This window comes from Ambystoma mexicanum, chromosome 4q (assembly GCF_040938575.1).
Source record: "Ambystoma mexicanum isolate Mex_15411 chromosome 4q, UKY_AmexF1_1, whole genome shotgun sequence".
NCBI classification, from domain to species: domain Eukaryota; kingdom Metazoa; phylum Chordata; class Amphibia; order Caudata; family Ambystomatidae; genus Ambystoma; species Ambystoma mexicanum.
Genome location: NC_090928.1, coordinates 1172406942 through 1172434314, shown reverse-complemented (window position 1 = coordinate 1172434314; position 27373 = coordinate 1172406942). Strand labels below are relative to the sequence as shown.

The window sequence follows — 27373 nt, the reverse complement described above, 5'->3', positions numbered from 1 at the left end:
ATGCGTCTCCCCATTCTCTCTCATTACAAAGGTCTTACTTCAGGTACGCAGGCAGGCAGTGTCTTTGGTCTTCTTGAACCCATTCTGGCCAACTCGGGTATGGCTCCCATCTCTCCTGGTGCTCATTGTAGACACTTCCAGATCCTTCCATACTTCCCACAGATAATCACAGACCCGAGGGGCATTTGTCATGAGTTGGTTCTACAAGGGCAGCAGCCTCTCATGGCGTGGAGCATTTCTGCGAGTCCTGGGCATTTCCAGGCCTTTTCGGAGCCTCTTCTCAGGTCTCAGGTTTCCTGTTCATCAGCGTGGTCATGCTGGGTGGACTAGTGCATGGAGAGGGATCTCCATCTCCTTTCTGCCACTATAGTAGAGTTAGTTAATTTCCTGGTCTCCTTATTTAAAGGGGGGTGAAGGCATATAGGACTATCAAAAATGTCCACTCAACTATTTTGGCTGGCATATTTTAGTCAAAGGGGAACCGGTAGGTTGCCATTTACTAGTGCGAAGAGACGTGCGGTACATCAGGCTTCTGATCCCTCCTAAGGCTAAGCATTCTGTTTTTGGGATGTTACCATGGTTTTCCGCTTGTTTCAGTCATGGGCGGCAAATGATTATCTTACGCTTCAGCAATTATCGGCAAAGTTGACCATGTTGTCATGCCTTGTCTCAATTAGAAGGGTTTCGGACGTTAAAACTTTGGATGTAGATAAAGTTTATTCCTCTGAAGAGGTGACCTTCCATATTTCACATAGGACATAGTGTTTGTCTATATCGGTTTCTTATCCTTCATTTGCAGAGGATCACAAATTGTGTGTGGTTCATTGTTTGCAAACTTATATCAAAGCCACTAGTGAATTATAAGCTTCTGCCACCTCTCAGCTGCTCATTTCCTTCAGAAAGCCCTTTGCTGCAGTTTCCTCAGCCACCTTGGCTCACTGGGTGCGTTGCGGTAGGAGAGAGGCTGGGATAGATATGCCCTTTTTTGGGGGCCATTCTGCTAGGGGGGCCATGCCCTCCAAGTCAGCTTTTCTTAGGGGGAGGTTTGAGGATATCCTGCGAGCAGCCGACTGGTCTAAAGAGTCTATGTTTAAGTCTTTTTAAAATAGAAAAGTTCAGCATGTAGCTAATGGGGTGTTGCAAGATCTTTGATCTTTCACAATCGGATGCCTCGGGTCTCAACATAGAATGGCTAACCCCCTGCACTAGAGGCGAGTATGATCTCTCTCTGCCTCCCTCTTATTTACATTTTGTTTCTGTTCCTCTAGGAGTCGTTTGAGGACCAGGGCGGAGGAAGGTCTCTGGAGAAGTGGTATAAGGTTCAAAGGTTCCAGTGGGATTCCATTTGCGGACGGTTGGTGCTTCTGGTGTGGAGTGTGGTTTCCGAGTCTGCTTTCCTCTCGCAGCTTCAGAAGATGAGGGCAAAGCTACATGGACATTTATAGGATGGGAAAGACCCGGATTGGCCGACACGCCAGGACTGCCATCTTGGATTGGGGATCTTTATCTTTTTTCTTTATTATATACCATTTTAAAATGTTTTTGGTGTTTAGTACATTTTCAAATCTTTGCCATTAGTTGCCAGTAAAGGAGCTCATATGCATAATATTCACCTCTGTGTCTCTTAATAGAATCTAAACCTCCACTCCCGTTACTGCGCGGAGTTAGCCATTTTTTATATCATGCCAATTGCAATTTGACCATTCCAAAATGGCTGCAAGAAGCACCTACTCTTCAGAGGAATGATTTGAAAAAGAACAAAGTGGAATAATATACATGTTCCTGCCTCAAACCCATTTGAAAGACATTTAACCAGAATATCCTGGAACAGAAAGTTGATTCTAAGTAAAGTAGTTCAGTCAATGTGAGAATGGCATTTATACTTTAGAATATATTGCAACAAAGAAATGTGCAACATTCTGCTTTTCTTAATAGTTTCCGTCCCAAATCGAATCTAAAAAACGGACAGTGCCTAGAACACCCCGCATTGAAATCTGGATAATATTGCTATCTCGACTTGGAAATAAATGTAGGAAAAGAAAAAAAACGCATTTCATAACAATGCTGCTTTAACGTCATTGTAAACAGGAAATGATGACCACAACACCTCAGAATGGCATGCTACTTCTAATTTAAGCATTCAAATCTGGGTGAAGTAGGGATCTAATTTTGGAAGAGAAATATGTTAGATGGGGTTAGCCGTTATTGTCCAAATCCCTTCTAAAATCAAAAAGTATCCAAACAGCCCGGCCGAGCATGGCACTTGTAATTGGAGCATTCCAATCTAGTTGAATGAGATTTCTGCTCTGTGGCGTAAAGTTATGGGAGAGAAAGATATGAATTTGGGCGAGCGCATTAACCCGTACCATCCAGAACCCATTTAAGACATCCAAAAGTGGCCAGAGCAGCTTAAGCATTCAAATTTAGGCGAGATAGGGATAAGTACTTTAGAATAACATTTTGGGAAATATGTGAGATGGGCGGATCTTTTTAAATGTTATTGGCCAGAATCATTATTTGATCCATAGCCTACTTCGGAAGGCCCAAAACAACGACCCACTGTCACCAGCACAGGCTAACACTGATGGGTACACCAACATCTCTTTAGTTTTGGCTGCGATCACGGTTGTCACCATGTGGCCTGACTCTGCATCTCAGCTAGTCCTGGTAGTTGGTTGCCCATGGGATGCCGATCCATTGTGCCTCATGGTGAACCCAGAGCCTGGTTTCTCGCTATATGGTAACCAGTTTTAACGTGTACCCAACAGTAATCTTGCCCCTGACACTTTAGAGGGAAGCTATGAATAGCGTACAAAACACCCAACATTAACACTCATCTTCCAAGATTAAACACACCATGCACAGATTAGCTGTGCCACACACACACACAACAATGTTAAGATTTTTATTATTATTTATTATTATTATCTCTCCCTTCAGAACATTAAACCGCTCCAACAATTTGCATTCCACCAACTTAGTCAATGCATCCCGACACCACAGGCACACAAGACTACCCTTTAAACAGAAAGGTGTCTATGCCCCTAGACAGACTGCACAGAAACAGACCCGCACACAGAGCTCAGGGTACTTCTGGACTGCAGCCATCAACACAACAGCAAACCTATCTTACACTGTCCCTCACTCCTCACTAAGTAACCTTCCACCCTCCCGCAAGAGCATCCGGAAGCCACAAAAATGGCAGTTAAGCAGAGTATAACACATCTCATAACCTAACGGAAAGAGCCTGGAACCCCCGGAGTGGCATGGTACCTTCCAATGTAATCTAGTGTAATAGGCATCTGTGCACTAGAACACAGGTGTGGAACACTGAAATGTGAAATACAGCAATCTCATTACCTGGCATTGTCAAAAACATCAATGGGTGGCCGGAACAGCCCCAAAACGGCATGCTCCTTCCAATTCAAGCATTCAGGTAAGTGAAATTGAGATCTTTACTTTAGAGTACTTTGCAATTGGAAAATGTGGAATACTCTGTTTATCTTTAGTGCCTATACGCCATTCTAAGCAGGAAACGTTGCATGGCATAGCCAGAGGGGGAGGGTAATATCAATATAAGCATTCAAGCCTAGCTAAGATGGGTATCTAAAATTCAGAAAAATGGTGGTGGACAAAAAAGTGAAACACCAAACATGTTCTACCCGTATCCCCATTTCAAAGAGCTAAAAGTAATGAGGCAGTACTTCTAATGCAAGTACTCAGATCTATGTGACATGGATTTGCCTACTTGCGAATAACGTTTTGGGGGTACGACATCCATCCGTTTTTATTTCACGAGATTGTTTGCCGCCAGTTTTTTTACCATCAAAAAATATGGGGGCGGTGGGTAAAGGGATATAAGGTGTGGGGACTAGATTTTAAATAGGTGGGACGGGGTTTTGATTGAGGGGGTAACTCCCCACCCAACAAAAACAAAATAAAATTTGATGAGTTTTAGCGGCAAAGAATCGGCAACAAAAAATGCTGCGGAAACAAACCGGACGATGGAATGACATGGAACCGTTCTGGTATGGAAAATGCGCTACCAACATTAGCAAGAACCACTCGACACATCAAAACATGCTTGGGCATTTCAATGTGAGCGGTGAAATGGGAATCTATACTTTAGAAAAATATTTAGGGACCAAGAAGAGTGAAACCGTATCCTGATTTATCAATTTCTTACCCTAAACCCATTCTTAAGCTCTAAATGTGCCACGGAAGGGCTTAGCAATCACAATGTAGACATTCATATTTAGTTGAACGCTGACTCTCTGCTTACAAAGAATATCTTGAGACAAAACAATGTGAATTAATAAGCAGTTTTTAACCACCTCATGCACAAAGCCAACTCCCGACGCCTAAAAGTGCACAGAAGAGCCCTGGATATCATTCTTACATCAGTGTAGGCATTCACGTTTACGGGAGACAGTTTTTTATATACTTTAGAATTTCTGGCCACAAAAGAACATTGAAATATGCTGTTTCTTAACAGGTTCTCACTATAAACCAGTGAGTTGGGTTCCAACTACAGCTCCTGGGTATCCAGCATTCAGCAGTAGCCAGGAGTTATCACTGGGGAACAAGAAGCTAGTACATAGCATTCCAAGCAAATCTAACTTTCACACAAGATGCAAACATATAATTGTTCCCATTATTTATGATCCCTTATGCTTTAAGGGTCATATAGATGTATCCTAATGTTTATTCATAGATTGTCCCAAACACACAGAGGTAAATTCACATAGGTGGGTTTTTTTCATCATCAGTTGGCATGGGGGCCAAATGTAGCTCCAGGTAACTGTTGGTGTAAAGCTAGCCAGGCTCTACTAGGCTGCAAGCAGGAGCTAGATAACTGTCAGCTCCCCTCAACTTTGAACCCTGCAAAGTGGAAGAGATCCACTAGAACCGGCAGGCCACTACGTCACCGGAAGGTATATGCCCTACCCATTATTCACTAAGGGAGGCAGGAGATTGTTTGCAAAGCCGCTCAGTCGGCTGCAGTGGTGCCCATGTCCTCCACCAATCCAAGAGACAGAAATGAGGAGAAATTACGTCTATAGACGCTGGAGTCTGGAGACACGTGAAGCGGCGGCCTCCATATTGTGCTGTCACAGTGGCCAAAAAAGATGTGTCTGATAAACTTCCAAAAAATAGATTGTATTGCCCGCCCCAGAGCAAACAGATGGGCAGCGGCATATGGGATGAACCCCGATTGCCACAACCCCACCCATGGTACAGTCTGGAGAATTCAGCACTCTTCCTTCCCCCATTCTACCTATTGAACACAGTGGGCAGCAGGTCTAACTCTGGGAATAAGGGGCGATGACTACACATATCAAGGCCATCAAAGCCTGCACTGCTGCATGTCACACAAACATGGCCACCGGAAGAACATTCTAGGACATGGACCCTGAAAAACCCAATACAATGATTCAAAATCTATGTGCCTTGGAGATGGGGGGGGAGCTAACCTACATTCCTGCTCTTCTAACGAACTGAGGAACCCATCCTACAAGAGGGCAGGAAGTCCCAAACTGCAAACTAATCTTCCCCAGGAACCAAGACCAGAACCCAATCATTGTACATCTAAAAATCACTGGTGCAAAGTCCTTTGCTCGCTGAGCACAGTTTTCCATCACTTGTAATCTCCAATCAGACCGTTCCTTTAACAGTACTTCACTTCCTAGCAATGCCATTGATATTTTAATCCTGGGGTAGTTTGGACTGTAAATGCAGCCCTCTCTAGGAGGCCACGTTGCGTTTAGCAGCTGCCTTGCCTGACTCTTTTTTGCCCCATGTAACACACTTATCATCTAGCAGAGAAATGAGCCCTGGGAGGCCAGAGACAGCAGCAACCTAGATAAACAAAGGCTGGGTGCAGGCAGTCCCATGCTTCCCCCTTCTATGACTGGATTGTGCATATGTACTTGACCGTGGATTTAATACATCATTGTTTTAGCAGTCCAAGTAAAATTACCTTTCTGCAACAGGCTTGGCAATGCTCTCAAACACGGACTCCTGTTTGGCATCTTGGTCGAAGGTTTTCTGGAACCTGCGAAAATCAGAACAAAGAAAGCGTGACGCGGCAGGCCTTGGCAACACTGGTCCATTCATGCAGCCGGTGTTGTTTTTCGGTCTTTTTTTACATCATGCACTAAAGAATAAAACAGCACAATGTTATTCCCGTACCATTTAGCACAGAGGACAATATACAATAGTGCAACAGTGTCACCCAGACAAGGCACAATGCAACCTACTGAGAAAGGCAGCAGAGCAGAGAACTGCATGAGAGTCGCTGTAGCGTTCGAAGCACAACACGAATTGGCGCCAAATGAAGCTGGACCCATAAAGCGAGGGCAACGGCTGCGGCCCGTTTAGAAGAAATACCAATTCGGACAGATTTAAAGAAGGCTGGCAGGGAAAGGTTAGGGGCGCAGAAACGTACAGTGTCTGTGTTGACCGCAGCTTATACACTTTTCACCCATAAAATCTGTCTGTAATGTAGGCGAGAAGCCTGAGGGAAGCCATGGTTAACATGGACAATCCAATATCATACACCGCCACAACTATTAATGGAGTTTTTAAAGTAGAAAAGTGTGCATTCAAAACATATTTTTGCAAGTAAATTAGCCACGCAATTGTCCGTTTTGAGATGCTCAATTTTTAACACTGCAGCAAACCATCAACACGTCGTCCCCAGCATATCATTGCCCTCATGTAGCCAGTACACCCTGCCCAACCCACAATTCAAGATGTCGGCTTTGTCGGTTTCAAACAATACAACATAAGCAGTTCTTAGACCATAAAAGCTTTTGGTAGCACCGACAGCTGGTGAGAGGGGAAAGGTGGCCATGGTGGGGGAGGAGGGGGTTAGGCTGGTGCCACCACCCGCTCTGTAATGCATGGCCCAGTGTTGGAGTGGGTATCAGGTTATATTAACCCCACCAATAATATCGCCATATATGTGGTTGTGGGGTAATGCCATAGGCAATATCATTAGTGGGGATAATTTGTGGGGTAAATACCGTAAATGGGACCTGGTTTGCGGGGGTGTCCCCCAGCAGGTTCCATGGGTTAATATCACAAAATTACGTGAAATTCTTGCATGCCGATATTTTTGCAGGGATATTAACACATGGAACCATTGGAGTAGTAGCGATCCCCGGGTCAACGCCCCTTCCCCAACATAAGTCCGGGGCACACCACATTAACTAGAACAAGAAATCTGCCCTTTAAAGAGCCCCCAAAGGATAGAAAGAAGTGCTGCTGCTGGCAATACAAGCTCTGCAGCCCCTTCAACGGAGACCCCCGCACCCCCAGTGAAGTTACAGTATTACATTTTCTCGGACAAATTGCAATGACCAAATAGCGACCAGACAGCATTCCCAGAAGGAGCTGCCGCCGGAGCAATGCGCGTCAGAGAGGATCCAACATAGTGGTTGATGTCATATAGTCTCCATTCAGAGGACACCGGCACCAGCTTTCCCCAAACACATACACCAGAATAAAGCATTTTGGGAAGACTTTTGCACGGACAAGATAAATCACGAACCTGTGCAGACCCTCTCTGAGAGACCATCCCAAACAGGGATGCATAAAAGGAAGCTCAAAAGGAGCCGAGGTGTGGGAATTTGACAGCAGTCAGAGAAAGGAGAGGCCAGTGTGGCAGAGGAGGCTGAAGGTGAAAGGAGCAGAGGTGTGGGAATATGACAGCAATGAGCAGTCAGAGAAAGGAGAGGCTGGTGTGGCAGAGGAGACTGATGGTGAAAGGAGCAGAGGAGTGGGAATTTGACAGCAGTCAGAGAAAGGAGAGGCCGGTGTTGGCAGAGGAGGCTGAAGGTGAAAGGAGCAGAGGTGTGGGAATTTGACAGCAGTCAGAGAAAGGAGAAGCCGGTGTGGCAGAGGAGACTGAAGGTGAAAGGAGCAGAGAAGCAGGAGGAGAGGATAGGATCTGTGCAGGAGCTGCTGAAGGGAGGAGTAGAGAAGCCGAAGGTGGGATTTAGAACTGGAGCGGAAGTAGTGAGAACATGACCCAAAGAGAAGGAAGAGACAGTGGAGCAAAGAGATGGCAAGGAGTTCAGAGGGTGAATGTATTGTATTATATTGTATTGTATTTATATAGCGCTTCAATCCAAAACGCTTTACATTTTAACAACAGAATACATATAACATATAACATTATAACAGTAGAAGCAATTTACAATCTTGAATCAAACCAACAAAACAGTAAGTAGAGCAATTAAACTGTGAGGGAAGGGGGAAGAGAGGGATGTAGAGGAACACACGGACCACAAGTCTCCATGGAAAATTAGAGAGTTGCGAGAAGGTACAAGCTTGCTTGTGGAGGAGCCGCAATGAAGCATACAAGGGGTCAATAAACAGATGTAGCACCAGATGACAAGTACAAGTAGGGCCCTTATCAATAAAGCCACATCCCGATGGAGAGGGACGCTGGCTGGGGAGCAATGGGAGGAAGTGGCCAAAAGCCCCACGAACAGCTGGAAAAACCGCAGAGGCTGCCTCAACGCTGGGAGAATCTGGTAGCCATTTGGACCAACGGAACTGCATTGGAGCCAGTGTTGAGAGCCGATACCTGCATCGTGCCTACCAGTGAATTACACAAGCAAAGTTAACCATTGAGGAATAATCCAGGACCAGAGACTAAGGACAATGAGTGATACCAGAGAGAGTCTGGATTAGACTTTTGAGAGACAATTGTTGGTTATGAAAGGAGACTTGAAACAGACACAGTTTAACTTTGAGTTTGCCCAACCTTGTTCAATTCTTTACTGTAGTTTTACTTTACTAACATTTATATAGCGCGCTGTAGACCCTCAGGCATGAAGGCGCTAGACAGTAACAAACAGATTAAAAACATATAACATTTATCATTTAAAACATAGTATAAAAGAAATCGCTGGCAAAGATGAAGGAGGTGATTAAGCAAAGAGGTAGGTTTTCCACTCCTTCTTAAAGCCTGTCAGTGAGTTCTGGAATCTTAATACTGTTGGCTGCCAGATAAAAAGCCCCCTTTTGGGATTTTTACCGATTTACTTCTTGGGAGGAAGAGAAGGTTTTACCTACTGGATCTTAACGCTCGCCCATTGGCTTTGTCTAAAATAAAGTTCTGCAGATATTGTGGCATTTTCTTCTGTCTGCACTTAAAGGTAATTATTAGAATTCTGTATGAAATGTGTGCTTCTATAGGCAAACAGTGCAGCGAGTGCCTTGCACTCGTGACATGATCTCTACTTTTGAGTCCAAGAATTGCTCTAAGCGCTCTGTACGGCATAATCTGTAGTCTGTGCATGTTATAGGTGCCGATACCTGCCAGTAAGCTTCCATAGTAATCCATGTTTGCACCGATGATGGCTCTAGCAATAGTTTCGGCGCTGGCCTGGGATATGAGAGGCTTGAGATGGAGTAGTTTAATATAGTATGCTGTTGCCGATACTATACTGTTATATTCTCAATACATCCTTATTTTCTTCAGACTAACCTCTGGATCACTCTCTTTGTGGGGACCACTCTACCTCCTGACAAGAACTAATAGGCAGAGTTGCTAAGGGTGCCATCTGAATAAATGTTTAGAACAGGAGTAATATCCATTCAATGTTAGCATGAATGAAACCATGTCTACTGGCAGAAAGCAGCACATTGCATCAGGCATCTGGCCTCATCACCGTGAGAAATGTGGGGCGACCTTTGGGGTTATATATCCACTCATTAAACCTTTGTACTGTGTAAGGTGAGAGCAAGTGTTGCCATTCACTGAGTAGAGTAGGAACTGTACTCACAAATGTAGAGTCCGTGTGGGTTGTCCCTGAATCCCTGTTCCAAAGCCCCTTGAACTACTCGCATCCTACCGTGGGCCCTCTATATAACAGCCTAGTAAAGCACAGATATGCAACCCCCACTTCCATCAGTGCCTTGCAAATCCGATTGAGTGAGTGCTCTTCTAGCTGCACAGAAAAATTCATGCATGCCCTTCAGACCCTTTTCCAATAATGTAGGTAATGTTGGGAAGGAACTGGGGTCATCCCGCACCGCAAACGCGTTAGAATTAGGAAAGACTTCTTTTGACTTCTTTTGGGTGCTATAATGGGGTGGGGGAGAGGGGCACTGGGAAGGCTTTTTCGTGTAAATATAATTACAGACATATGCAGACACTAAAGAAGGCAGTTAGTGTTTAAATATAAGGCACAATAAACTATTAGCTGAATACATTTGTATTGACAGATCCTAGGCAAATGTAAAATCTTAAGTGGTATAGAGGAGTCGAGTTCCATCCCAGAAGGAATGGGGCCTGCGCTAAGAAAGGATCGCAGGGCTCATGCAGTGTTGCGTCACTAAGGCTAGCACTGAACGAGCACACAAAGTGACTCATCATCTGTCCACTGTCTGTCAAGATTAACAAGGGGGGTCCTGGGAGTCCCTCTGCCAGACATTAGTCCTGGTTGCGAGAGACTTACCCAGAGTCTTTAGCTCACTATCTTTCACAGAGAAGAAATATCCCAAACATATCAGTCTTTGTCCTGCCCTGGGGCAGTCCAGCACCGAAATGCTAGGCAATTCTCCTCTGAACAAGAGTACCAACAGCATCCCCAGACACGTGTTTCGGTCTGGTTGGACCTCATCAGTAGGGAGGAGCTGTGCCTCTCTAAGAATAGTGAGCAAGGGGTCCACGTCTGGATTCCCCTAGTAACTTAGGGTGAGACCCAAAGTTACTCAAATATGCAAATTAACAAGGGGGGTCCTGGGAGTCCCTCTGCCAGACATTAGTCCTGGTTGCGAGAGACTTACCCAGAGTCTTTAGCTCACTATCTTTCACAGAGAAGAAATATCCCAAACATATCAGTCTTTGTCCTGCCCTGGGGCAGTCCAGCACCGAAATGCTAGGCAATTCTCCTCTGAACAAGAGTACCAACAGCATCCCCAGACACGTGTTTATAATTACAGACATATGCAGACACTAAAGAAGGCAGTTAGTGTTTAAATATAAGGCACAATAAACTATTAGCTGAATACATTTGTATTGACAGATCCTAGGCAAATGTAAAATCTTAAGTGGTATAGAGGAGTCGAGTTCCATCCCAGAAGGAATGGGGCCTGCGCTAAGAAAGGATCGCAGGGCTCATGCAGTGTTGCGTCACTAAGGCTAGCACTGAACGAGCACACAAAGTGACTCATCATCTGTCCACTGTCTGTCAAGAGCCCATGCAGGCTAAAATGGGATTATACATGCTCGATGCACAAAATGCAGAATTATGAAAATAAGGTTTAGAAGGAGATTATAGGACCAGAAAAAAACACGAGCAGAATGAGTGGAATATGGAGAGAAAGACTGGAAAATGTTTTTGTTCATAAAATATTTATAGATAGAAAAATGAAGAAAAGCATGAGCTACAGTGTATTATTGCATAGGTAGCAAAATGTAGAGTAGCATGTCCTGACAAAAATCGCTGACTATAAACAGAGGAATACTTTGGAGTATTCCTTGTATGGAAGGAGGAACGGTTTGGGATGGAGCAATGGCCCGTATCCAGTGACACAACCACAGCAAGCCAGGAGTATATACACTCCTGCCTGGCATCAGTGTGGCAGGAGAAAAGAATGGATGAGGGACAGGATAACACTGTTCAAGCAGCAAAGTTCTTTAGACCATCCTCATTCCTGTAAGGTTAAATGTGTTATCCTTACAAGATAGACTCTTTCTTGGCTTACTTCCCTAGAGGGGTGTATTTATGCTGGTGTGAGCATAATTAGGTACACCCTTACAAGTGGTGTCATTCCCGACGTGATCTCAGTCTTTCCCCCTTACTTTGCAAAGACCCAGGCCTAGTTACCAGGAAGGAGTCACGCCCATCTATAGCGACTGGTCACCCAAATAAAAAAAACTCATGGTTCCTGAAACGGTTTTAGTAGGAGCCATTTTAATAGAAATCCTCTCTGCTCACTAAATCGGGGCATGGCTAGAGAAAGAAAGACAGGTCATCATTGGGACTCTGTAACTGAAGAAAACTCAAGTGAACACGCACATGTGAGTATATTCATGTAAGAGATAACAAGGGAACATGTATGTATAACAGTATGAATGGATGAAGTACGAGGTCATGACAGATTGACTAGGACCTTTTGGTGATGTCTTAAGGTATAGATTGGCTAGGAGGGGGGTTGTGTATTGAAATTGTCACATATTTTTATTTTTCTACTTTTTATAATGGAAAAGGGAACCTCCGCGTATCAAAGACTGAGAGGAAAGGGAGCCTCAGAGTACAAAGACTGGGAAGTAAGGGATCCTCAGCCATAAAAGATTGAGAAGGTAGTATCACACGTTATTCTTTTATGACAATAAAAGCAAAGGGATCCTCAGCATATTAAAAAAGCTGGGAAGGTGGTACTACAAGGACATAAGGAAAATAAGTAGTGGCTCGGTATAACGAATGGACCTGGATTTTAGTCCATTATTTTTGTATATTTTCTCTTGCTGTCTTTTGTGGTAAAAAAGGAAGGAAGGTGGATGAGTCATAGTGTGCGTGTGAAAACAAAGTGCAAATAAATTAAAGGGGTGTAGGGGAAAAAGTGGGTTGATCTGTACTCGCAGCGGCTGCATTTGCGATAGAGAAAGGTTCCACGATTGTCATGGGGTACTCTGTTACCTTGTTTATGGAACATTCACTATTTGCCATTTTGGAAGGGTCTAAATTGACCTTGACAACTCTGAGATATTCTGCATATGAGATAATATCCAAACCTCATATTCATATAGTAATGTGTAGAACGATGAATCCCGCCACTTTTTTGAAGAGGTATCCAATGTTGATGACCTGAAAATGCATGACTGTGCTACATATGAGGGTGAAGAGGAGGGTAAATCTATATCTAGAGACTGTGCATTGACAGAAGGAGAGACACTATATGTTGATGGGTCATCAACAATTGACCAGGAGACGGGACAGAGGCATACAGGGGCAGCAGTGGTTCGCAGTTAAGGGGGGGCATGACGTTCTGATCATGAAAAGATTACCTATGCATTATTCAGCTCAGGCAGCAGAACGTGTCACTCTCATTGAGGCATTGGGAACCTCTCAAGGGCAGTGTGTCACCATCTACCCAGACTCGGCATAGGTCACGACAACAGTACATGCAGGTCTGTCTCAGTGGAAGAGGAGAGGATTACGGAGGGCAGATGGCTCTCCAGTAGAGCATGCAAGGCTGTTGGAAGAACTGATTGAAGCCTTATCATGGCCTACCGCTGTGGTAGTCATCAAATGTGCTGCCCATATTAATGCCACAGATGAAATCTCTAATGGCAACATGACTGCAGACCAGGCGGCCAAGTTGGCAGCCTATCTCCCAGATACAATGTTAATAGAGTGTACAGTGACCACCCAAGTAGAGAGCGAGGCCACAGTTCCATACACCGCATTGCACATATCACAGATTATAGAGTTGCAAGGGAAAGAGCCGGAGGAGGAAAAGGAGCTATGGTTGTGGAGGTAGGAGAGTTCTGGGAAGGTGGTGATGCCCCAAGAATTACTCTGTGACATTTTAGCAACTACATTTCCCCTCCCTGAGCTCCAAACATATTGTAGCAGATATTCAGGAGTACTGGTTTGTGCCAAACCTCCAAGGGAGCATTTAAAAAAAGCAATACATTGTCTGACATGCCAAAGTATCAGCACATGGATGACATTACGGACATTAAGAGGTACATTACCTCGCCCTATGGGGCCGTTCCGTGATCTGCATATAGATTATGCAGATATGAGGGAAAGGTGCAATGGATATAGGTGACTTATTGTGGTGGTTTGCCCCTTTTCAAGGTGGGTGGAGGAAGGACCATGTGCACACCCAGATGCGAAGTGTGCAGCACGGCTCCTGGTCAGAGAGGTGTTCCCATGATAGGGCGTGTGCAAAATATTAAGATCATGTAATGGCACACATTTCTTTAATGCGCTATTTCAGCATGTCATAGCGCTATTGGGCATAAAACATAGAATGTGCTCAATTTACCACCCTCAAGCTAATGGAATTGTGGAGAAGATCAATGGGATTTTGAACAGTAAACCGTCAAAATTGTTTTCCACGTTAAAGAAAAACTGGGTACACTGTTTGCCCTTGGCCCTCTTCACTTTATGCACACAGCCTAGTAAGGAACACCATTTGACACCACATGAAATAGTCACAGGCAGGTGCAAGCAAACCCCCATATCCCCTGTGAGGAAAGACTCAGATGCACATCAAGCAGCGACAGTATTAGGAGACGAATTTAGGGAACATTTAACAGCACTAACACGTGCTACCAAATATATCTCTCAACAGATTGGGCCACCCAGGAGAAAAGTACAGGACACACTGGAAGGGACAGCAACTGCAAACATATCCACCACAATTGGACCATTATTACATGGGGAGTTGAACAATCGATTACATTGATGGAACAATCCCAGGTTTCAAGGTCCTAATGAGGTGGTGTTCTGTACTCCTCTTTCTGTCCGCGTAAAGGAGTTAAGGTATTGGGTGCATCTCTCAGGATGTCCGAAGAGCACCCGAGACAAGGCAAAGCTTAATCAACAGAGTAAAGACATAATCAAAGAAGAAGAAGCTTAAGTAAAGGATCCATGCTAGGGTGGTGTTCAGTGGCACACGCCTGATTTTTCATTTTTCGTTCTTTTTTTGTTGTTGATATTTTTAGATTTTTTTGATTTTTCAAATTTTGAAGGTCCAGAACCCGGGCGGCCCTGGTGGGAAAAGGGTCTCCCTCTCCCTCCCTCTCTCCCTGCCCCCCGCTCTCTCCATCTCTCTCCCTCTCGCTCCCTTTCTTGATCACCTTTCTTCTCCTCTCGAGGGATAAGACCGACATGTTCAAACCTCTCTGTTAAGTAGGGATAAGGTTAAAATGTCTGTCATTTGTTCTAGGAATTATATGCCATGTTATTTTAGTATTATATTGTTTTGTACGATACTGGTCGTGGTGTTGGAGTGTATGAAGATATGTCTGTTATATAGAGTGGCCATATAAAAGGGGGCAATGGACAGTTACATATAAAAGGAAAATAAGGTAAATAATGCTAATGACAGTATGAAGAATCAAACAATGTCTCACTTTTTGCCAGCCACCACTACAGGTTTTCTTAGAGGAATAAAATGTGAAGTACGACTGACAAATGATCTATGTAAGGGGTTGGGCATTGATGCCATTTCTGACATGGAGTACTCAGAATCATCGAACAGCTGGTACTCCGATATGCATACTGCAGGAAGAAATGTGATCAATGAAAGCAGTTACGTGTGTGCACTTATCCCACATGCGTCAGGGCCTCCTAAAGGTTTTAGTTCCACATCCAGTCACAATTAGAGGCACAATTCCTGGTACATCTTGCACTCTGTAGTATAAAGGACACATTCCAGGCACACAGTGTGCAGTTGAGGAGCACTGATTTAGACCCAGCACTATGCAATGGCAATACGAAATACAGCAAGTGCCTACAAGTACCATATTTTTCCTTGGGAGGTTACTCACGTTAATGACAAATGGCAGGGCACCAAAGTGATGTGCACGGCAGATGGACTGATCGAGTACAGCAAAGAAACAATAGCCCAAGTAGAGACTATGTGTGCACAAATAGGGCCTGCATACATCCCAAGGCTGACATGGATTGCAACAATGAAGAAGCCAGTGCGAATACATAGAGACACAGACTGTGAACTTTGTTTTAGCAATGAAGGAACAGTTCCTGTTGGCGCAAACATACAGTGCAGCCACACTCTTGTGATCCCCGATATGATGAAAGGTACGTCAGCGGTGATGGATTATTACTGGGGCTGTGGCCGACAAGCCTACTTGCACCTCCCACCATCTTGGAGGGGTAAGTGTTCACTGGCCACCCTGCACTCAGTGCTATTAGTAATCCCGGAAGAACACCTGAAGAGAGAAGAAAAGCCTGTCAAGGTGCCAAAATATGAAACGAGAAAGCATCCTGCCACTTAAAGTTTACAACATCACATCATTTATGGATGCTAAAAGTTATTTAAAGAGTATAGTATCTTGAAGTATTCTGCTCTTGGCAACCAGTCTCAAGGCTGTTTTTGAGTTTGCAGGATTAGTCTACAAACAGATGCAAATACAGTTTGTTCTCATCTAAGCAGCTTTCTTATTGGCTGTTATTTTACTTTTTACTTTTTCTTTTTGTTTCTCACATAAGCAGTACAATAAATGTACAAAAAGTTGTGTTCCTTGTTCATAAGATACATACATACACAAGAAAACAGTAGTCACTATATGATACTCGGTGCAAAACAGACAAAGCCGTATAGAATGTGGGGACTGTCAATTCAAATTGAATTTGGTCAAATTGTGCATTATTCAAATTTGTAAACTTAGTACACCAAAACATATTAACAGAATGGTTAGGCATCTACCGATTGACATGTCCCAATTCATTATTTTGTGCCACAAAGGATCAGGGGCTAAGCATGTGTCCTTGTTTAAAACCTAACATAGGTTGAATAACAAACAAAAAAAAGAGACCAAGCCACTCCAGCACCTAAAGAAGCAGAAAGAAACTTGCAGATCACACAAGAATTTGGTATGCTGCCAGAAAAAGGATGATTTCAACAGTGGGGAAGAAAGAAGAGATCAAACTATGTCTCGGAAGACTCTTCTGCACTGCTCAGAGGAATACCTGGTGAGTATAGACTTTTTAGCTCAGCAGAGACTTTCTTCTCATGTTTTTTAGCTCTTGGGATAGAAGCAGCTGCCAACGCCCATTGGGTCTAGATAGTCTGATGGGAGCTAGTCCAGCTGGCCACAGAGAATGGGTTCAATGCCATCAATGTAGAGCTCTGTGCATTGAGACTCATGATGATGCAGAACCGCTACATGCTGGATTTGCTAACAGCCATAGAAGGAGGAATGTGTAAAAAGTTGGGAAGCAGCTTCTGCACTTTCGTACCCCCGGAGGATGCAGAGAATGGGTCACTATCCCACGTCATCAAGACAGTGTACAATCTAGGTGTCCAGATGAAGAAAGAAGGTGGAGTTCAGAACACGGATTGGCTATCGCTTGCCTTTGATTGGGTCCCGTCACGGCTGGGCCCAGCAGTAAAAATACTGGTGCCTGTATTGGTCCTCTTCTGCACGTGCCAATTAGGTCTCTGATGTTGTGTTAATATAGTTCCTAATAGTGCAAAGATGATGGTATCAATTGGGGGATCTAAAATACCTTGCCATACAATAAACAGCAAAACTCAAATTACTATTTCTGGGGTTGTAGAGATGTTGGGTGGTGATGAGTTTGTTACTGTAGAAGTAATGAAAGGGGAGAATGTTGGGAAGAAACTAGGTTCTTCCCACACCACAAAAGCTTTAGAATTAGGCAAGACTTTTTTAATCTTCTTTAAGGCGCTATAATGGGGAGAGGAGGGGCACTGGGAAGGTTTTTTCATGCAAATATATTCACGTGCATAGACATTGGCAGACACTAAATAAGGCAGTTAGTGTTTAAATATAAGGCGCAATTATCTATTAGCTGGATACATTTGTAATGACAGATCCTAGGCAAATGTGAATTCTTAAGCTCTGTCCCAGAAGGAATGTGGCCTGTGTTAAAAATGGATCACAGGGCTCTTGCAGTGTTGCGTCACTAAGGCTAGCACTGAGAGAGTAAACAAAGTGACTCACCAGCTGTCCACTGTCTGTCAATGGTATTTTACATGCTCGATTCACAAAATTCAGAATTATGAAAATAAGGTTTCAAAGGAGATTATAGGACCAGATAAGTAGAATGAATGGAATATGGAGAGAATGACTGGAAAAAATGTTTGTACGTATACCGAACATAACAATACAATGCAAATCCAGTTAAATAGCCCCAAATGCTATCCTCATAGTAACTGACATTTTAGAAACATGATATTTCTTTGCCGACCAATGAATTGCCCTTGACATATTATTTAACTATCATGAACAGGCAAACTTTATTTTGCATCTACTTCTCCAAATGATGAAGATATAGAAATATACAATCGTTTGGCATTATAATCTCATCTATTTTAGAAAACAAGCAGACAAATATTCCAAACTCTCAATTTAAAAATATGCATTTCTATCATCAAAAGTCTCTAAAACATGCACATTGTTGATATGCGAGTGTTCGAAAGCAGCCTCCTTGGACAATCGCGTAGGTCCCTTCAGTTAAGCTTTATTATAAGTTGTTTCAAGAAGTCAGAGCGAACCACTGGGTCCCAGCACCCAGGCTTCCTTCTCCCAACTGACTCTGGCTAGAACCTTGACATGACATTCACACCCAAACATTCCGCTGCAGCACCCAACATTCTCTCAGCTCATCCTACACATGCACACATAAGAAGCACTTCACAACAGTGGGAAAGCTGCTAACTAGCTCTGTTAAACAGCTTATCCACACAACATTGAAAATTGCATACCGTCTCTTTTTAAAATCAATTCGAAATAGGTGGTCTATAATTTGAACGCAGGAATAAAGCAACAGAAGCATGTATGGTAGGGGACCACCAATTATTATGATAAACAATTTTGGGAAGCCATATGACAACTAAAATGTCTTAGTGCTAAATATAGGTAATACATAGGGATAATTAACCCCTTGAGATATAGTCCAATATTTGGTGCCAAAGTGACTGTACTCTGTTTTCTCATTAAATTCTATGTTATGTTGCTCGGATTTAACCAATGCTGCTGCCATTTGCATTGTCAAAATTGATCTTCTCTAAAAGACAGTAAAGAGGTATTTATATAGAGATGACTCCATCAATTGCAAACACTTCCAGAAGAGATATTATACACTCAGAACTGTGTTCTGTATCTTAATATAATAACAAAATGGTACTTCATTTATTGACCTCGGAAGGATACCATGCTAAGGGCAGGCTACTCCCATGTCAAACACCAACACTTTATCTGTGTAACTAGCCTCCGTGGATGCAACCTTTTATTTTTGTTCCTTTTTTCTTCTATTTGTCTTAATGGCCAACAGGAAATGACTGCCCATAGCTGCTCAGGCACTGACATAATTTACTTTAATCATTTCAATGTACAAATCTCCATAATATAAACCTTTTACCCTTTAGCGGAGCAATCTGAATGGAGATGTAATGGGATTAGGGAAATAATTGATGTTTCTTTCATAGGACAACTAGTGCACACTCTATGATGAATTACAGTCACCGAAAAGTACCACATTTTATCGCCAATTTGTGTGATCTGAAAAAAACTGTGTGCCTTGTTATTAACAAATAATTGACATGAGAAATACTTTCATAAGCCTAAAAGCGGGATTAGATCTGTAGTTCCAGACAGCGTTCTGAGCAACCCGATTGGTTGCTGCCCCTGTCCCGGGTGCTAATGGAGAAAAGAACCTGTCAATCGCTAGCGGAAAGGTACACAAGTTACGAAAGGTATCAGGTGAAAGAAATGTTAGAGTGAAGTCAAGACACCAATTTGTCGGCTCAATGGGCTTGAATTGCAGCTAACTGGGTCAATTGTGAGTGTGTCTGCCCAGCTTTCATCAGAACGAAAGGAAGATTTGTGATGGCAGCCAAGCTCCACATCAATGAAATACCCAAAATTATGGGCTTAAATATTGAACTGTGTTTACACAAATACTATCTTGGCAAACTTTACCCAAATCAATTTGTCCTTCATACTCCCAATATATGTTAAATTCTCATGGATGCTTGTGCGCAATACCTTCTCAGAATCATAGCTAGGAAGAATCTTAAACAAATATTATTTTATTTATATATAATCAAATCAGAAAAAGAAATAGAAAATTAACAAAAGAAAACATTATTGTGAATCTTGACTTAAATGCAATTATTGACTTTAATGTATATGGATATTTTGCATTCCTGACTTTGTCCATTAAGACTTGTTCATAATTATCAAAGTGCATCCATTTATATCTTATTCTAAATTCATCTTCCAAATCAATTTTTCAAAGTTAATCCATTGGTGTCTTATTCATAATGACTCATTCTGATAGAGGATTGTCAATTGTTCAATTAAACACTTGATTCGTTCATCTTCTCTGTAGGTTTTGAAATGATTCAGTTAAGCATTTTGTTGGTTGGTCTTCTCTTTATATATGGATTATCTCTTTGATATTATATAGTGTATATTACTATATTTTCTTCAATCAAAATAGTTTTTTTGGGCATTTCAATATCCTTGAATTAATATAATCATGTCTGTCTTTGTAAATCAAAACAGGAATTTCCGGTAGTATGCTATGCAGCATTCAAATCCATAACTCCATTAAAAATAGTGCACTAGAAAATTATTATCCTGCTTCTTTTCAATTTATAGTCCCTATAAACAAGAAGGGCAGTAGGATGAATCCTAAGAACTATCGACCTATAGCCTCCCTTGATGTAGGTAGTAACATTATCACTAACTTGTTCCTAGCAGAAGTGTACGCCTGGCCTTAAAATAAAATACTAAAAATGTTTGCGCAAAAAGATGGGGATGAATATAAACGGTCTCATGATGAAACTATTATAAAATAAAAGCAAGTTCTGTCTAGAGAAGGAACACCAGTGTAACATGCATTAATCGATCTGGTGGCAGCTTTTGATGATTACTGGGTGTAGAGTGTGGAGCGGGTGTAGAGTGTGGAAAGAATGGGTGATGTATGTGGACGAACCGGGTGATGTATGTGGACGGCATGGGTGATGTATGTGGAAGGAACGGGTGATGTATGTGGACGGAACGGGTGAAGTGGATGGATCAAGTGAAGTATTATGGTTGGAACGGATGAAGTGCGTGGAACGGACGAAGTATGTGGATGGAAAGGGTGAAATGGGTGGATGGAATTGGGGGAAGTATGTGGATGCAACGGGTGAAGGAAGTGGATGCAACGGGTGAAGGAAGTGGATGGAACGGGTCAAGTATGTGGATGGAACGGGTCAAGTATGTGGATGGATGGAACTGGTGAAGTATGTGGATGAATGGAACTGGTGAAGTATGTGGATAAATGGGTGAAGTATGTGGATAAACGGGTGAAGTATGTGGATGAATGGGTGAAGTATGTGGATGGAAAGGACGAAGTATGGGGTTGGAATGGGTGAAGTATGCGGGTGGAACGATTGAAGTGGGTGGAACGGGTGAAGGGGTAGAACGAAAGAAGTGTGTGGAGAAAACGGGTGAAGTGGGTAGAATGGATGAAATAGGTGGATGAACGGATGAAGTATGTGGATGGAACGGAAGAAGTGTGTGGATGAAACGGATGAAGTGGATGGAACGGATGAAGTAGGTGGGTGAACGGATAACGTATGTGGATGAACGGAAGACGTATGTGGATGAACGGAAGACGTATGTGGATGGAACGGGTGAAACAGGGTTATGGAACGGGTCAAGTATGTGGATGGATGATGCATGGAGAATGGATAACGTGGGTACAACGAATGAAATGATCAGACCGGATGATGAAGGGATAACATGCATAGATCGGACAAAGTGCATTGATCAGAAGGAATACATAGAACTGATCGAACTGATAGTGTGCATAGAACTGAGCGAGTACATGCAACAGATGGAATGCACGGAACAGATAGAGGACACAAAATGGACACTGTACAAAAAATAACTAAAAAATGATTAGAGTGCATGCAACAATCTGAGTGCATAAAATGATCAAAGTGCATAAAATGGTTGGAGTGCATGAAACGGTTTGGAGTGCATGAAGCGGTTTGGAGTGCATGAAGCGGTTTGGAGTGCATGGAACGGTCGGAGTGCATGGAACTATTGAAGTGTGCTCGATCTCAAGCACCTATGGTAAACCACCATATCACATCTCCACGCTTACACTCTTCTTTACACCACCACTCAACTAGAACACAGCGATACTATGACACCATTCGGTATAGCTGTTCTCATACCATCACTTGCCTCATACTCCCCATCATCCTAACTAAACACAGCTGGTTACACACCTTCCAGCCTAGGTGTTCTCCTCAGGCCTAACGCAGCCAGAATCAGTCTGGATAACAACCTGCCAGAACAAACACATACTCTTGATCTCCCAGGCACCACATCTACAGCTAAGAAGCAGCTATCACACGAATGCCACACCTGCTGCACACATATCCGGTGCTCACACGCACCTTATGACTCTTTCTCTTCTCTTTACTGACTTGAATTTCGGTTCCTGAGGGCGTTTAACCTACCAGCGCCTTGAGATCATACCAAAGGTACATAAGGCGCTATATAAATGCAAAGTAACATAACATAACATAAAATAATCATTGATAGCAAAATGAAGGAAAGCATGAGCTAGAGTGTATTTTTGCATAGGTAGCAAAATGTAGAGTAGCATGTCCTGACAGAAATCACTGACAATGAAGAAAGGAAGACTTTGGAGCATCCCTTGTATGGAAGCAGGACGGTTTGGGATGGATCCATGGCCCGTATCCAGTGACAACTGCAGTAAGCCAGGAGTATATTAACCCCGGCCTGGCATCACTGTGGCAGGAGAAAGGAATGGATGAGGGACAGGAGAACACCGTTCAGGCGGTAGAGTTCTTTGCTACCATCCTCATTTCTGTAAGATTACATGTGTTATCCTTGCAAGATAAACTCTTGGCCTTACTTCCCAACAGGGGTGTATTTATTCTGGTGTGAGCGTAATTACGGACACCCCGTCAGTCCAGAAAAAACCAAACACCCCTTGAGGGTCCGGAAATTAATGATAATTGGTTGGCCGAAGACCAACCGCCTCATTTACAGTGTAAGAATATATATTCATTAGTCATTAGTTATTACGTAGCTATTAGTTCAACTAGAGTGAAGCCATTTTAAGGATGACCAGAATCGCCATTTTGTTTTCTCTCTCTGCTCTCTCTAACGTTGCCACTTTGCCTCATGTAAAACTGTTTTGCTGTAGATATTATTTCGCTTCAATGGTCCAAGGCTAAGAAACATGTTGAAACATTACACTGGAGAGCCAGACAGAAATGTCTGATTCCCTCCCTCACGTAACCTTGAAGACAGGGAGCAAGGCATTTAATCAGTACACTAATGCCAGCGAGTCTCCTGAAAGAATAGCAATGTACGAAACTAGCATTTAAAGAGTTGAATTATGATCTTCTTTACGGCCCCACTTTCTGAGCCCAGAGAGGTCCCAGAGAGCGGGCTGACCTCTAGAGCGAGAATCGAAACTTAGAGATAGTGAGGCCTGGTATGTGCCAGTCTCCTACGCACAGCTTGCCCATGAAAAACAGAAATGCTGTGTTCTCGCAAACAAAGAATGGTGTCTGTAAAACTGGAGATTGCAAACTGTTACTAAATATGGTGGTCTAAGGTGTCATATTTGTCACACTGGTCAATCATTGCCTCTAATTCAAAGGGAAATGAATTGGGGATGGCATCAAATGTGTCATTACTGATTGTAAGATGCTCCGTTTGTATATATGTAACTGATGTATGTTTCACGCTCTCTTGCGTCCCCCGAGGTCTGTTAGACACACGTCGCGGGGCGTGGGACCACTTGGCCAACTGGGATATTGTATTGCAATAAACCCTAGATTTTGGGAATGGAACCTCATGTTTGCGTATCTATTTGTGTGTGGTGACTGTGCCTTGTTTCCACATCCGAGGGTCCCTCAGGGGCCCCTTCAACCCTTACAATTAGGGACACCCTTCCAGTACAGTAGAGAACAGTGTCCAACTATTCTTAAATGTTCTTTCCTCCATAACTGGCCAGCCTTCTAAAACATCCTGCCTGGCAGAGAAAGCCTATGCCCTCTCCCCTATTGAGAACAAGGACCATATTCCCGGTAATCAGAAATGAAGCATCAAATACCATTCAGGTTCATCCATACTGGTTACATAAGCGTTACCAATCTGGGCAATTTGTGACTTTCTGCCCCTTTAACACAGGTATACTCAGCAGAAGGTCTGGGGACACATTTCATGCTAGACACCTGATCAACTGCCTGATGAGCAAACCAAGTCATCACATGTTGCAACATTGACTCTCAATAGTATTCCCTACAATCTGGAGTTCTTAGGCACCCCCCACATATAGTAACATGCAGATAGGGCCACCCTAGTCCATTTCCTACTTTGCATCAATTTGAAAATAAAGGTAGTCTCCTGAAGCTGCCATTCAGGACTGTAATGGGCATCATCTGGAAGACATATGAATCTAGGGATCGTAATTTTACATAAAGCAATCATGTCCAAAAATGGCATAGGAAATGAGAGCCAGAAGTCAACCTCACTATTTAGTTAGTGTGGAAGGTTGCCAGGTGCAGTGCCAGCTGTTCAGATTAGTTCAAAACCTTCCACCCATCACTTTTTCGGTTGTAGCTTGTCTTCCAATGTGAGAGAGGGTAAGCCCAGATGTGGGTCCCTTGCTCGCTACGCTATACAGAGCCAAGCTGCACCTCACTGATGAGGCCCAACAAGACTAACATGTCTGGGGCTGCTTGTGTTTCTGTGCAGAGAGGAACTGGCCTAGCAGTCCCGGCTGGGTTGCTCCCATTGGTGACAGTGCCTGACTGATTTGCAGACAGGCTAAAAAAACGGTGGTGTGGAAGGTTGCAAAGAGCAGTGCCAGCGATACAGATTAATTCAAAACCTTCCACCCATCACATTTCCGGTTATAGCCCATCCTATCCAGTACATTGCTCGTAATCACTATCTTCTCATCTACGCGGTCCCACATTTCCAGCTATTCAACAATCCCCCTCTGCTACTGCTTCCAGGGACCAGTAAGCCACTGGATACAAAAATGATTTCTCCCAATTCACCACTAATCTGGAAACCCAGCTCGCCTCTGATATGGCTTCTGATTTAAAAAGGGATAGCACTCCTTGGTTGGCTATTTACAGGAGAATGTCATTTACATAAACGCGATAAAGTGTGCAGGACACAATGGCTGATGAAACAGTCCCATCCGTGGCTCTGACAGACCATGCACTCCTTTGGTTCCCTCGCCAGAGCAACGTGTAATTGCGAAAATGAGACTCCCAACAAGTAAGGGCACCCCGTATATTTAATAATTGGTACTCTCAACATTTCAGCAATGTAAGCAAGCAAGTAATCAGTCTTTCCTTCTGGACCGCAGACAAGCCCAGATCAACAGAAATGTGATGTTCACCAGAATCTATTCCTATTGAAAACAAATGGTGCTGAGCTGTGGCTGTGCTAAGCAGTGGTCTAGACACAAGTCCTACTTACAGAGGACTCGCCATCTGTCTCAACACAATTGGATAGGCTTCCTCACTACAAGGCTGACTTGGTAATACAAAGTCTGCATTCAGAGTCTGTGGTGCAGGGATGAAATTGTGCCATGCACCCAACATGTAGGCAGAAACTGGATGATGATCCTGCCAGTGGGATCTTTCCCACTGCTGTGTGTTCTCCTCCCGGATATCAGTGGTAACAGTACACCCTGCAGTAAGCCTGCCTACTCTATATCGACCAATACTGTATGTTCTGTAACATGGCACTCGTACGCTTGAGAGCATCAAACCCAATGCAAGATAGGTCCCTTAACTATGGCGGACCAGACTTGATGCTGGTCTTAATAGCATGAGGCACATTATTAAATCAATTAAGACATAGAAGAAAAGTCAATCCAGAGAACCCCTTTAATGCATTGCAAGGTCAGATCACAGCCAGGGCGGAAAGGGAAGGAGTTGGTAGATGTGATCACTAATTCACAAACTATGAAGAACCCCTGACATGAATTGAGCTGGCCCCTGAGCCAATCGGATACTCCACAGACAAAGGAAAAAGATCTGAAGGATCTGGAGGATCTGCTTCTGACATGAATTGAGCTGGCCACTGAGTCAATCTGATTCTCCACAGACATAGATAAAGGATCTGAAGGACCTGCCCCCGACATGAATTGAGCTGGCCCCTGAGCCAATCTGATGCTCCACAGACAGAGATAAAGGATCGAAGGAAAAGATGCATCTTTTACGAACAAAGCCAACACGGCCAAGATCACTTCCTGAGGAGGGGATATTTGCACTCCAGGTATTCAGTGCTAACCAATCTTACCATGTGGGCAGGTGGCTGAAGTATGGCTAACAATAGCCATTCTATCTCTCCCACAGCTAAAGGCCCAATAATTAAATGTGGATATCGGCCGACATGCCCTTCTTCAACCCTCAGGAAGTTGCAATCGGGCAATTACTGAAGGGTCAGTTGGTTAGTATGGACGACTCGGGCACGGATTTAGGAAAGGATATGCCTATGACCAAATAACTTCCCCATACAAGAGAGAATTCTCTGAATTAACTCCCAGAGGAATCACTTGACTTAATCCTGTCAAAAACCAGGACAGCCTCTGGAAAATAAAATTTAAAACAGCTGCATTTTTTGGCATCAGTAAATTACTCCTTCCAACTTGCCCAACTAACAATGCCCTCAGAACTGACAAAAAAGATCAGTCACGTTTGAAATTGGTAAGGATGGGGGAATTTAGGAGTGATATCTGGAAACAATAGGGACTATCCCTAAAAATAATATGAAGAATTGCACCTGTAAAATGGTTATTTCAAAGCAAAAGGTGCTGCATCATTAGAAAATAAATGAAAGGCAGGATAAGTATAGCTGTGACAAATGTAAAAACTGGGCTAGGAATCATAAAGGTATATGCTGTTTAAGGAATAATACCGGAGTAAAGAATGCCTAGGAGGCCCAGAGGGAAACGGTGATCATTAATGAAGGTGCCGATTCCGATGAAAGTGATCTGACACAGCCAGCATAATTCACAAACACAATATTAGAACAAGGTTGTCAGGAACGTGGACTGAATCTAATAGTATAAGCCTGTATTCTATCCTGAGGCCTGCACCTTTCCCGGTGTCTGCCATGTACCGCTGTGCCATCTCCCCTCAATCGCCTCCAATCCCTGAAAGACCCCTCTCCTCCTTCACTGGTCCCACACTTACCTGTTCCTAGTTCTCCACACCTACAGTAGTACCTTCATGCCTGATGACGTGCAAGGAGAATCCCACGTGGGAGAAGATGGACAGAAGGGGCTGGGAACAATGGCCTTGCATCCCTTATGGAGCAGGCAGCCAGTGCATAGGGTCTCGAACAACCAGCCATTTGGATATATACATTATGTAATTTATGTCACTGATGACTGCAAGGAAGGCATGGTATCAAAGTAAGACAGACACAAGTGATCGAGTTCAAGGGTGTTTATTAAACTGTATCAATGGGTGAGATAAACGCCTAATCTAAACCTAAATCTAACATGGGAGCAACCTACGACCATCAAATAATAATGTCGTCCAAGTGGAGTCTAGTCAAAATAAAAAGTGCCTATACTAAGAAAACCTATTGCCAATCCTTACTGCTATGCTA

At 43.3% G+C, this 27373-nt stretch overlaps 1 protein-coding gene across 1 annotated transcript in view; it reads right to left on the bottom strand.

Moving 5' to 3' along the window:
* KIF6 (kinesin family member 6) overlaps positions 1 to 27373 on the bottom strand; it is a 2002255-nt gene that overhangs the window by 1914245 nt on the left and 60637 nt on the right. The window contains exon 3 of the mRNA XM_069608751.1: positions 5981 to 6055. Coding sequence (XP_069464852.1) covers positions 5981 to 6055 — 75 coding nt within the window. The remainder of the gene's footprint in view (positions 1 to 5980; positions 6056 to 27373) is intronic.